At 38.7% G+C, this 14,404-nt stretch overlaps 1 protein-coding gene across 1 annotated transcript; it reads right to left on the bottom strand.

The window, feature by feature from the left end:
* Positions 1-3,731: 3,731 nt before the first annotated feature.
* On the bottom strand, positions 3,732-4,942 carry LOC132630650 (uncharacterized). The gene is made up of 4 exons (XM_060346207.1): positions 4,696-4,942; positions 4,324-4,463; positions 3,832-4,083; positions 3,732-3,758 (listed from the first exon to the last, which is right to left on the bottom strand). Exons 1-4 carry the CDS (start codon positions 4,940-4,942, stop codon positions 3,732-3,734), a joined length of 666 nt encoding a protein of 221 aa, XP_060202190.1.
* Positions 4,943-14,404: the final 9,462 nt, after the last annotated feature.

Raw genomic sequence — 14,404 nt, 5'->3', positions numbered from 1 at the left:
TCTACCAATTCAAATTTCGATTTCAAAACGGGTTTTTCAACAGATTAAATTCATGGGTTTTCTCTATAATTTGGGGTTTTGACTAAATGATGAAATTAAGATTATTTGGGATTAAATTCTTGAGAAACTTGGCATTATGACTCCTAGACCTTGGCTGAACCATTTTCAAACAAAATTTTTTATTTTTCCCTTGTAGGCCCGAGGTCACCTTTTTAATGTCATTTTTATTTATTATGGTTATCGTTAGCTCCGTAATCTAATGTAGATTAATTGCTTGGTTGACTTTGATCAATCTGAGGCGATTTGGAAAGGCAAGGCTCGAGTGGATTAGTTTGTGGCACCTATTCGTCTTAGAGGTACGTTGCGACTTACCTCTTTTTAGACTTCGATTAATGAAATGCATGTAGATGGTAGTTATTGACGAGAAAAGCATGATAAGGATTCGGGCATGGTGTGAAGGTGAATTCCAATTAGGTTGGTATCGTTGGCTATTATTATGTGGTCTTGTCTCCATGTTTGTTGTACTCATGAATTTGATGTGGTTATTTCTGTCTCATGATATCTCACTTATCTCGTGAAAGAGGAAGAATAATATGGATGAGTTGAGTTTGATTTGCATTTCATGGCAAGTATCTGTGAATCATATGGTATACGGTATTGTTGAGGTTGATTTCATGCACGACATGCATTCCATATTTCATATGTGGTTTGATATGATATTAATTAGAAATGATGATAATTGAGAGAGTGTAGCCTTCGAGGTCTTTTCTGGAGAGTGTAATAGAGAGATAGTGCTCGTGATTTGAGGTCATTATTGGAGCGAGGGCGTGCTCATAATCCGAGGTCATTTATGGGAGTGAGAGAGTGCTCGTGTCAGAGGTCATTTTCCGGAATGAGGGTACATGAACTTCGCAGATCCCTCATGAGTCATGGCTTTGAGGCATTTCCCTTAGCATGTGTGCATGGATATGGAAAGTTGGCCAGTGCATTTCATTTCATTTGCATTGCACTTCACATCATTGCATGATACTTTTTCTCATGGATTCTTGGTTGAGGACTTAATTGAGTTATTGCTTGCTTGTAAGGTTCTTTATTTAGAAACTTGACGAACTTGAGGATTAGAAATCACACTTAGGCTTCTGATCTAAGAATATTGATACTTGCTGTGTCGTATAGTGTTGTGAGCTGCTATTTGAATATGTTTTGTGACTATACTGTCACACCCCGACCAGGGGCATGACGGCAACCGACCTATAGGTCGGATGCCACCTGGCATGACCTTAATCCTGACAAGCTATACATTTATCCCTCGTGATACGATTTACTTGGGCTAAAGAAAACACCTGCTTATAGAAAAGGCCCAACTTGGCTACCATGCACAGAACACAACATAAACACATATATAAATACATACAAGTGTGCTGACGAGGCCACTATACATAATCACATCAGCAAGTCATAGGGCCGGCAAGGCCGTCCAAAAGCATACTTCTACTATCCAAGACTGACCAGATCAACAGACAACACCTACATATGCTACAATGTCTATGAGCCTCTAAGAGTATACGTACAAAACATAAGTATCGGAACAGGGCCCCAACGTACCCATAACATAAGGACGAGTATCATAGTAGTATAGATATACCAAAATATAGCAAAGCTCGGAGTAGTGGTGCTTCCTGACCCTTACTGAAGTTATAGTCCTACTGTGGTGGTCATCCTATAACTCTGTCAAGACCTACATCATGAAATGTAGCGTCCCGTAGGATGGCACGTCAGTACGGAAGAGAGTACTAAGTATGTAAGGCAGGAAATAACAGTATAAACATGATATAAGCAGAGGAAGTAATGGTAACATGAATCAACGGGAAACATACAATGTGCAATGCATGAGTTTTGAAAATCATATGCAGTATACATGTATATAACAAAGTATACATGTATATAACAATATTATCATAACATACCCGGCCTTTACAGGACTCGGTGTGAAACGTACGCGAACTTTGCAGGACTCAGTGTGAAACGTACCCGGCCCTTACGAGACTCGGTGTGAAATACCCAACTGATCAGTGGTTGCACATCTACATGTCGTACCCAGCCGACTATAGTGCGGCTCGGTGTAGTAAAATAGTGCAATATATATATATATATATATATATATATATGTATGCATGAATGGAGATCAATAGAATGACATGTGAGCCTTTTCAAGATAACAATAATAGCGTCAATAGAAGAGAGCAATAAAAGTGACTGCTTTAACATAACATATTATTTTTTTAATATGGCATCCCAGAGAAAGTCAACTATGTTCTGAAGGATTTGATACGTTTCTATTCATTTTGGATTTATGGAGTGGAACATGTGTTATAAAGGATAATTTGTCGTGCGGTTATCGGATTCGTGCCAAAGAAGTTAAGGTAACAAAAACCTTACATACCTTTATCCTAAAAAATGCAACCCGCAGGAATTCCTTATTCCAACGCTGGTCCTTTTCTCGCACCTATATGGAAATGTGCGACCTGGGCTCATTTTAGCTTGCATGTTCATTTCTAGGTGTTATATTCCCAAATTAGTTTGAAGTTACGGAAATTCGGGCAGCATTTCCTCTGTTTATACTCTGATCCCAGAATTGTAACAACAACAACCCAACATCTACAATCATTACTAAAGTCAACTTCCATTAACTTGCCAAAATAACCATTAAAATCCATCAACAATAATCTCCATAGATTTACTTCACATTTCCACCAATTCGAATTATTACGAGTTAGATCTAGCGAGATTTACCACGGATCTTTCTAAATTACGAGTAGATAGGAAGGATTTTACCTTGGTTCAGCTTTGCATGCATGATATGGCACTTGGTTTGGTGTCTCCGCCCCTCTCTATGATGATACCACCACGGAAATTGAGAACTATAAGGTCACACGTCCCTTCCCGAGCCAAATTTGATGTTGGAACTACTAAATTGTCCTAAAGCTGGTATAAGGACTTGGATGGATGTTGTGGAGGTTTCTAAAGAGTTGTGGAGATGAGAAATGGGTGAAAATGGTGAAAATAGCGAGTTTGGGGCTTATATATAGGTGTTGGGTCGGGTCACTTAATGGGCCTTTAAGTGGGCCTTTCTTTCTTTTTCGGATTTTCGCACAGGTTTGTGAGCTTCTCGCAGTCCATTTTCAAATGCCCATAACTCTCTACTCTGATGTCATAATGATGAACGGTTTGTTGTGTTGGAAAATAGACTCGATAAGCTTGAATTTGGATAGTTTACTCGCTCCATAACTCCTCATATGTTAGAAGATATACCTTGCTCAAATTGGACCAGAATTCTCGTCCGACATTCTACCAAGTTCTCCCCAAAGTTTTGACAACTTACTTCCTTCAACCCGCTTGACCCTGAAACCTCTAGATTCTTTCTTAATACTTACTTAAAGTCTTTATTAGCCTTATAAGTGTTCCACGGCCCCTTCAGGATCACATTAGTTTACTAACGGCACTAACGATACGAAATTCCTTCCAAGGTGTAACACCCATTTGTCATGACTTATATCTCGCATAAGCTCACTACGTTATCCTTCCACAAAAATGCGTCACGATTAAGGAACATTCTTAGCTCCTGGGAGGGTGAGGTATAATATTCTCCCCCCTCCCCCCCCCCCCCCCCCCCCCCCTTCAGAACATTCGTCCTCGAATGTTCAGATAACAGAAGGAGATGTTGAGTGTTATCAATGCTTGTGCTCCCTGATCAAAGGCTACATGAGGCATTATTATAACAACATAGTTAAGTAACTGTTTGCGTGATTCATTGTTAATAAAAGATTCTACAGTAGATTGGATACGGGAATAGGTGAAGTCCTCGACTGGTAAAGAAAATTCCTCTGAAGTAACATTAGCTTCAACAGGGAATCGGTAAGGGTACTTAGACTTCATCTCTGCCTCTGCTTCCCAAGTCAATTCTTCCTTATCTTTACTTTTCCATAGAACCTTTACCAAGGCTACGTCCTTGGTTCTGAGCCTGCGGACTTGTCTATCCAAAATGGTAATTGGTTCTTCTTCATAGGATAGATTCTCTGTGACCTGCACATCATCAATGGGCACAATTCTAGAAGGGTGCCCAATACATTTCCATAGCATGGATACATGGAAAATTGGATGGACCGGTTGTAATTCTGATGGAAGATCTAACTCATGTACTACTTCACCCACTCATCGAATGATCTTGTAGGGTCCAATGTACCTGGGACTGAGCTTTCCCTTCTTGCCAAACCTCATTACGCCTTTCATAGGTGAAATTTTCAGTAACACCCAATCACCTACCTGAAACTCCAATTCCCGACATCGCATATCCGTATAGGATTTTCGTCGACTCTGAGTGGTATGGAGTTGCTCTTTGATAAGCTTAATCTTATCAATAGCTTGATGTACGAGATCTGGGCCAAATAGGCTTGCTTCTCCAACTTCAAACCAACCAGTAGGCGATCAACACTTCCTACCATACAAAGCCTCATACGGAGCCATTCTAATGCTGGCGTGATAACTATTATTGTAGGAGAACTCTATAAGAGATAAGTGGTCATCCCATCTTCCTTGGAAATCCAACACAGATGACCTAAGCATATCTTCTATCTTCTGGATGGTTCGTTTTGCTTGTCCATCAGTCTGCGGATGAAAGGTCGTGCTAAGATTCACCTGAGTGCCAAGCCCTTTCTGAAAGGATCTCTAAAAGTTTGCTGTGAACTGTGTGCCTATCAGAAATAATAGATATAAGAATACCATGAAGGCGCATAATCTCCCTTATATATAGCCTAGCATAATCTTCAGTTGTGTAAGTAGTCTTAATTGGCAAGAAGTGTGCTGATTTGGTCAGTCTATTGACAATTACCCAAATGGAATCAAATATCTGATGAGAGCAAGGTAATCCTGTAATGAAATCCATGTTAGTTTCTTCCCGTTTCCATGCCGAGATTTCTATTTGCTACAATAAGCCTCTAGGCTTTTGATGCTCTATCTTCACCTGCTGACAAGTGGGGCAATGAGCTATAAAGCTTTTAATATATTTCTTCATGCCAAACCACCAATAAGACATATATGAAATGGAATAAAGATGGACCAAGCTACTTATGAATGTAACCACAATTAACATCACTACGGTCGGGCTATCGAACATGGGGTCAGAAGGGAATTACGAGTCGGACCAATCTGCGAATCGAGCGAGCTCCCCTTGCATGAAATGATGTGGTGGTAAACCTCTCATTCTAATTCAGTGCTCTCCGAATCGTGCGGGAAGGTTTCCCATCACAAAAACCTTTAAGGTCATGATACATTTTGGTGGAACCAGGATGTATGGAATACCGGGAATAGTAAAATTCTGACATGATCTTACTTTGAAGCTCCACTATATTAGGAACACATAACTGGCCTTGATATTTAAGAATCCCCTCCGAGTCTAGCTCAAAGGTCTAAATCCGCTTCTGTTGAACTCCTTCCTTGATGTTGGTAAGGACTGGGTCTTCATATTGTTGATTTTTTACTTCTGAAGCAAAGGTTGACTGAGATATGTTCTAAAAAGAAACATCTTCCTCCTCCAACACTATTAAATGAACACCTAAACTTGCTAGGCGATGAAGATCCTTAGTCATTTCTAATTTCTCAGCTGGCACATGTAATAAGCTACCCATTGACTTACGACTCAGTGCGTTCGCCACAACATTCGCTTTGCCAGGGTGATACAAGATAATAACCTGCAAGACCTAGAAAACTCCAGACTTCTGAGGCTGATGTTGGTCTTGGCCAATTTTAACGGCTTTGATCTTCTGGTTATTGACCTTAATGCCCTCGTCAGATACAATGTGGCCTAGAAATGCCATGGAGGTTAGCTAGAATTCGCACTTCGAGAATTTGGCATATAGCTTGCGATATCTTAATATTCGTAGTACCGTCTGTAGATGATTCGTGTGTTCTGCTTCCGAACGGGAATACACCAGAATATCGTCAATAAATACAATAACAAAGACATCCAAAAAAGGATGGAATATAGTAGTCATTAGTGCCATGAATGTTACTGGGGCATTTGTTAGTTCAAAGGACATTACTAAGAATTCAAAATGCCCATATCTTGTTTGAAAAGGCTGTCTTCAAAATATCTTTCCCTTTTACTCGCAACTGATTGTAGCCGGACATTAAATCAATCTTAGACTAGCATTTGGCACATTGCAATTAGTCAAACAAATCATCAATCCTGACTAAGGGATACTTGTTCTTGACAGTCACCTTATTCAGTTGCCGATAGTCGATGCACATTCTTAATGACCCATCTTTCCTGCGCACGAATAACACTGGTGCTCCCTAAGGAGAAGTGCTAGGCCTAATGAAGCCTTTATCTAGAAGATCCTGCAACTGCACCTTCAGTTCTCACAGCTCTGCAGGATACATATGATAGGAAGGAATGGAGATGGGCCGAGTGCTTGGATATACATCTATAGAAAACTCGATTTCCCTTTCGGGAGGAAGGCCTGGTAAATCATCTGAAAAGACATCCAGGAATTCATTAACCACAGGAACGGATTGAAGAGTTGGAGGTTTAGCCTCTGTGTTTTGAACTCAAACTAAATGACATATGTAGCCCTTAGAGATCATCCTTCACGCTGTAAGGTAGGAAATAAACCTACCTTTTAGGGAGGGAGTATTGTATTTCCACCTAAGGACTGGCTCATCGGGGAACTGAAACTTTACAATCTTTTACCAACATTCAACATCGGCATAGCAAGAAGCTAGCCAATCCATGCCCATTATAGCGTCGAAATCTACCATCTCGAGTTCTATTAAATTAGCGAGGGTTTCACGGCCACATACAGTAACTAAACATTCACGATAAACTCATCTGGCAATGACAGGTTCCTCGACGAGAGTAGAAACAGAAAAGGGCTTAAGTAACGTTTCAGGTGGAATACCAGACTTATTAGCAACATAGGGAGTGACATAGGATAGTTTAGAGCCTGGGTCAATTAATGTATATACATCATAAGAGCATATGGATAAAGTACCTATCACAACAACTGGGGATGACTCAAGATCCTGTCGCACAGTGAGTGCGTAGATACAGTTCTGATTACCACTTGTACTAGCTTTCTATCCCTTGCCCCTACTTCTACTAGCCGGTTCTGAAGAAGAACCTGGCCCCGGAGGGTGAACAAAAGCTGAAAAAACTGCGACTGACCTAGTGGGCTGAACCGGACCCCCTTTACCAAGAGATGGACAATCCCGCAAAACATGATCTGGCTGCCTACAAGTGTAGCACACACCCATACCCTGGCGGCGCTGGCCAAAATGGCCCTTACCACACCGATTACCATGAGGAAGTGAGGGCTGTGACTGTCTAGGGCCACCCCTATGAGAAGAAGTCGGCGCTTTTGAATTCTGGCCAGGCCCAAAATAAGTGGAACGGTCATAATGCTGCCCCTGGAATTGAGTAGGTGCACTAGCCGCTAAATGGTATGGTCGTCTAAACGAATGCGTCCTATACCCTCCTTGGTAGTCACCTGAATAACCTGCGGATCGCGCCCGCTTATAACGACCTCTATCTGGATTATGTTCGGCCTGCTGCTGTCTTATACGGTCCTCCAAATTCTGTGCATTCGCCTGCATACGAGAAATATCCATACCATCTTGAATTGAAGATGTCATAGAATCAACAATCAAATGGGGTCCAAGCCCTACCACATAACAATGCACCCTATCTTCCAGTTCTGCAACAATCGCAGGGGCGTATCTAGCCAAAGAGTTAAATTTTAGGCTATATTCCCGAGCACTCATGTTATTCTGACATAGTGATAGAAACTCATCAACCCTAGCCCGTCGAATCTCAGCGAGCAAATAATGAGCCAAAAAGACCTTAGTAAACTCAGACCATACTGCTGGAGGCGCGGTTTCTCCCCTTGAAAGGAGCCATGATTTGTACCATACTGACGCTACATCCCTCAACCTATATGAAGCCAATTCTACTGATTCCATGTTAGAGGCGTGCATTACCCACAAGGCTCGACCCATACAATTAATAAAGTCCTGAAGGTCCTCTTTCAGGTTGGAACTCGTGAAAATCGGGGGATCCAAATGGAAAAAGTTGTTGACACCTAATTTTTGACCTCCCGTAACTATTTTAATCACTTAGAGTCCTTAGAAAATAAATAAAATGAGCTATGCACCTTGAAGGGTTTAAATGATTTTTCTATAAATTGTTCAAGTCCATATTTTACCCCCTTTAAATTGGTCAAAAAAGATTTTTATGGCATCATAAAATTATTTAGAAATTAATTGGTACTTTTCATGACATTTATGAGGTATTTGTTCGATTTAATCAAAATAAAAAAGGGCATTTTGTTTAAAAATGATAATCATTTATTTGATTGTTTAAATTGTCAAAAATCAAAATTAGCAAATACTTTATTCCCTTCATTCCATCGAGTTTGGGTAATTTAAATAATTAACCATTTCACCCCTCAATCTTTAATTTTGTATAGTTGTGTAATTTGTCAAAATTATTTTGTAACTGTCTATAAATGTTTTAATTAGTTAATTAAGTGGTCCTTATTAAAAATTGTTTTTTAATTATTTTAATTATTTTGGTTATGGCCACAATTAATTATACCAATTCATGGTTTAAGGAAATTGGGGTCATTTTTGTAAAATTATCCTTTTAATGGCCTTATTTGAAAAAACCAGATTCATTGGTTCAAATTAATTAAGGTCATTAATGAAAATTAATTTTAAAGTTTGCTAATTAGGCCAAATATGAGCATAATTGAAATAATCAATCGGATTAGAATCAATTAGGGCCATATTCGCAAAATTAATCCCATTAACACAGCTTGCCACTTTTAAATTATTTAAATAGGATAATTACGTCATAATTTGCTTAAAATTAAAATATTGTGACCAATAATCAATATTTTAGCTTTTACCCGTTTATTAAATTGCCTACTTTACTCTATACGCGTATATACATATGGTATATGTAAATATAAACACGTGATATACATAGGGAAAAGGGGCTTAAAATCGGACCAGGCCCAGTCCATCTAATGGACCATTCCCATGCCAAAAATGTGCAGATAAGGAAGGGAGTAATACTTCCTCATTTCATTTTCATTTTTCTCATAACAAACAAAGCCTTATACTCCTTCTCTCTCCTCCCTTTCCCCTTTGCTCTAAAACCCTAAGGCGCCGCCCATTGTTTTTCCCTGTCTCATGCCAGATATGGCAAAAATGCAGACCCCTCGGACTTTTGACAGTCTTTGCATGATTGAAAAAGTGAAATAATTAATGTTTCAACATGATTTTGCTCAAAACTCGTCCCAAATACGGTAATAGATCCCTCCTTTTACTCTTTTCTTTAGATTTCTAGTCAAACCTACGATTTTCTGTTGCTTTAAGGTTGTACAATTTTATTGTTTTCATGATTTCTTATTGGCCCTTAGATGTTGGCTCAGATCGACCTAAGATGGATCAGATCTGACCGCATACGTTGGTTGTCTTTAGATCTGGATCGTTAATTTCGTGTATTGAACGTTTAGTTCTGAAAAGAAGGTTTGTACCACATCGGTAATTTTAGTCTTTGGATGAATTTTGGGGGTTCTATTTATAGAACCCCACCCTCGCCAAAAAAAAAAGAGGAAAAAGAAAAAGTTAGGACAATTTCAAGAAGCTAGAAAATTCGATTTTTAAAGCTTCTTAGTAAAATTTTAAGACTTTGATCTTAAGAGTTGGAGTTTTTTCTCAGTTCTAAAAGTATTTCCTTTGCTTGTTCTATATTTTGTGTGGCTGAGTTTCGAGATTGGAAGCATAAGGCTCCAAGGTCCATTCTTTTCTTGGCTGCGCGTATAAAAGGTAATCCATGTGATTTCAATGCTTCTATTTAAGCTGTGAAATAGTGTGGTTAATGTATCTTGAACATGTTTTTCCATCTTAAATGACCTCACTCACACAGAATAAGATAAAATCGGGACTAGTTAATAGCATTTTCCCAACTAATATACAATAGAAAATGGGATCTGGTTCAGTTTGGCTTTTGGGTTAGTAAACTAATAATTGATACATCTGTGATTATGTTTCACCTAGTCTAAGCCAGAATATGTGCCAAACTGCTTATGTCTTTAACAAATCATAAAACTAATGTGATTAAAAACCTGAATATGAACCTGTGTTTGGTTTGATTAAGTGCTTCAATCTCTTGTCTGAACTTGTGTGGCTTAAACATATGGTGTTTACAAACTTTTCTTGGTGTAACTCACATTACAAGTCTTACATATTGAAACTAGTCTATCTCTAAGTCCTAAAGGGTTTGGTAGAATTGTTAAAAAAAAGGGTAAACCTTTTGGACCATATCATACTTGAAGTTCATTAGTTTTGCCAACTAGGAAAGTGGTTGTTAGTTCTTAACCTGATTAGTGGCTGCTTTAGGGAGTAAAAGATGTGAAAAATGGGAGAAAAAAATAGTTGCGAAGAATCTGAAAATTTGTTCTGTGTGTCCTATCTAATTGGTGAAGCAATTTATGTTATGAAAGTAAGCTAGTGTGCTATAAGTTATTGCATCTGCATTGATATTTCTTCATGGGCTGACCCTAGTTTAATAGGTGACCTTAAGAGTCCAATTTAACAAATTTAAAGTAGTATGAGAATGGTGAAAAGAAGTAGGTTTGGTCATGTTTTGCTAAGTGCTCAATAGCTTAGGGATTGAGGTTTGCCTTTAAAACAAGAGACCTGTTTTTTTTTTTTTTTTGGGTACATAGATGAGGAAGATGGTCAGATAATAACTGTTGATCACACTATTTGCTTAGGCCTAAATTGAGGATAAACATATAGGATCCTGTAAGTCCTGTTAGAGTAAAGAGAAGAGGATAAAATAGGCTTGTAGTTGAAACCTTGAGGAAATTGGCTTTATAATCTAAGCTGTCGAACCCCCTTAGCATTGCTTAAGGATGAGAGAAGAGGACCATGAGTGTAGATATGTAAGTATAAACTACTTGACAAATGGGGAAGTCTTTTTAAAGAAATCTTAGGAAAAGATTGAGAAAGGGCCAGGTCTCACTTGATCCATAGTATCTTTCTTCCCAAATAAAATATTGTCATGGCATATCCCACAAGTCTATGGGGTGCAACTTACTATGTTTGCACACTTGGTGGCCTTTTCTATTTTGTTGAGTTGAATAGGCCCTAAAAAATGAACTTCCATCGCACTAATGTTTGCTCACTTAGATCACTAAACCTGGTCATAATGTTTGATGTCTGAATTCAAATGAACCTGCTGACCTACTCAGGTATGATTAGGGATTAGTTGACTAGACTAGATGTTACACAACAGTTTGAGGACTGTAGGCATTGTTTAAAACTGGAAAGAGAGAAAGACTTCAAGTAGGTATATGATCATTGATTGCTGAAAAATAAGTCCAAATGTCTTATCTGGAAAATATAATAAGTTGTGAGGACCCTCTAACATCTAGTTGGACTTGGTTTAGAGTTAAAACCTACATGGGGTTTTGTATGCATTGGTTTGGCTTTATCGGTGTTTGAAACGGTTTTCTTAAAACACTAGAATACTAAAGAGAGGAATAGAGGAGTAACTTACATTAATTTAAGTCAGCAGCATGATGACATGGAAATACATTTAACTCTTTCTTTATTGTACTTCAGATAATGTATCATGTCTTAAACTTCTGAGATATGTCCTTAAGCTTGCTAGTCTAAACCAATTAGAGGATAATAAATGAACCTGGCCCTGTTTGAATAATGTACTGCTCCTTAATGCAACATTAAACACCAGCCAAGGGTATAATAACAACAAGTGAACTTTCAAATGATCCCAGGTGAATTATGAATACTGTTCAGCTTTAAAAAATGAGAAAGTTAAGAGCAGGCCACTAATTGTGAATATGTTTAAATCATATGCATCTTCCTATAGGATTAACCTGTTTCTTTCTACAATGGAATAGGATTAGGGGAGAAGGTCTAAAAGGGATTTCAAAACTTTGAACTTTAAAAATATTGAATCTTCTGTGTATCCTTAGGACTGTTGGTCTTTCTATTTGCTTAAAGTCTGTGTGAAAATGCAGTTTCTATACTTAAAACTGCATTCCTTACATAGAATCACTAGGGCTTAAAATCTCTTGGTATTGCTTACACTTGAACTTGCTTGTATTCTAATTATTTTGTCTTGACTTTTAACTAGATGATCTTGAGGGAAATGTAGCATCCCACTTGTGCTCATTAAACTAGCAAAGTCGTGACCCTTTCTATATTTCCTTGGCATAATTAGATCTGTCTGTGCTCTGTTTCTGTTGATGCCATAGTAATTAGAGATCAGTTGCTTACTGTCACGACCCAGCTAGGGGCCGCGACGGGTACCCGGGGCTAAACACCGAGCACCGCTCGTTCTGTCGCTCATTTTACTCCTTTTATACCCTTTTATCATCTTTATACGCATAGCGTAGGAAAAATCATATCTCGTATGGAAACATAAAATACTTTCATATACATGTGCCCTTGGGCTAGCAAAATAATATATATAGGTATAGATATACAGCAGCGACCTCGTGAGACCATCTAACCCGCATTGCGTATCTACGAGCCTCTACTGGAGCTGAACATAGGGACGGGACAAGACCCCGTCGTGCCCAAAATACATAAACAAGGCTATATATATACACAAAAGAATAGTCATAAGCACCTCCAGGACAATGGAGGGCTTCCAACCAGCTGACAGCTACTACGGATCTGGATCGAGCTCTCCTCCCTGTCTACCTGTAGGCATGAACACAACATCCAAAGAAAACGGACGTTAGTACGAATATTGTACTGAGTATGAGAGGCATAAACAATGAAGTAAGACAATGATATAAAGAAGATACTCATATGGAACATCAGAATCTAACTGCCAAGTATAAGAAAACAAATCATGCTGTCTTACTCATGCTCATCATCATATCATATCATATATGAATCATGTATAAACTGCCCGTCCATATCGGATCGGTGTGATAATCATAACATGAGCCCGCGTCCAGGCCTCCCGCGTCCGGGGTAACATCTCATGCCGCCCACTAGTGGTGTCTGCCCATGCCATTTGGCCATGGTGTATCGTATAGCTGCCCGCCTTAGCGGTGACTGCTCGGCCAACTTGGCGCGGTGTTATATCATCATCATCATAATATGCTTATCACAATATGCTTAGCTTATCATAATACATACTCTATCGGGGTGACGTAAGGTCGTGATCCCCCGATTGCATTATGGAACAATCATGGACATTCTGCCTGACCTTGAAAGAATTAGCATATAAGGTGATTGTAAGCGATAAATAACATCATTAGACTTTCTATACTTTAACTCATTACCTTGTGTAGCTAATTATAGACATAGGCTCATGGATGAGAAACAAGTTACGCTATAGGATTCATGCCATTAGAAAGAAGGGACTAGCCTCACATACCTTTGACGTTTAACTAAACTATCGCTCACTTGTTCTCCTTCGATATCGCGTTTCTACCTTTAAAAGAGGATTCAAATTTACGTTAGTTAATCGACTATAAGAACGCGCGCTACTATTTCTAGGAAAACTGGGCGGCACTTCCTTTGTTTATACTACTTTTCCCGTATTTCATGTCAACTTCCAACACCCAGAACAAAAATTTCAATATAGCAATCAACAATCATCATTCATATACAATGACCACGATCCACCATTTCTCCTCATTTTTCCCACATTTATGGTTTTGGGTTCACTATCGTATTTTCTCATGTATCACACTTATCTCATGGTTTACATGTCATTTATAACGTATTCATACTCACAACACACTAACATTCATGATTCAATTCAATTACCATTCACTCATGGCACTATTCACTCATTTATGACCCATTTGCTATGCTTTTCTACAATTCAGGTGTCTTAACCTTCCAATACCTTAAACAACATGAAATGGTCATGAAACTTACCTTATATGATGGTTGAACAAGCTTTGAATGGATTTACCCCTCTAGCACCAAAACCCTACTTCACTCTTTTTTGGAACTTTTTGGTTTGGATGAACTTCACTTGAGTTTCACACACTTTGTTTCATGGATTTAATGTTGTTGATCATTGATTTCCTTGTTATTCTTATGGTTGAAGTGTTTGGAGAAATTTCTAGAGAGTTCTTGATTGGTGTAGATGAGAAAATGAAATGAAATGAATGAAAAGGGTCCCTTATAGTAATCACAAAATCTGATTTTTTTATAAACAGTAGTCGGGATGCACAGTGGTCGTAAACCCCACTTTACGGGCCGTATTCTGGTTTACGGTCCGTCCTTCACGACCGTATTTAAGCATATCAAAACCAGAAAGGCATGCTGGAAATCATGGCAG

This window comes from Lycium barbarum, chromosome 3, assembly GCF_019175385.1.
Source record: "Lycium barbarum isolate Lr01 chromosome 3, ASM1917538v2, whole genome shotgun sequence".
NCBI classification, from domain to species: Eukaryota; Viridiplantae; Streptophyta; class Magnoliopsida; order Solanales; family Solanaceae; genus Lycium; species Lycium barbarum.
This window is presented reverse-complemented; position numbering and strand designations above follow the sequence as displayed.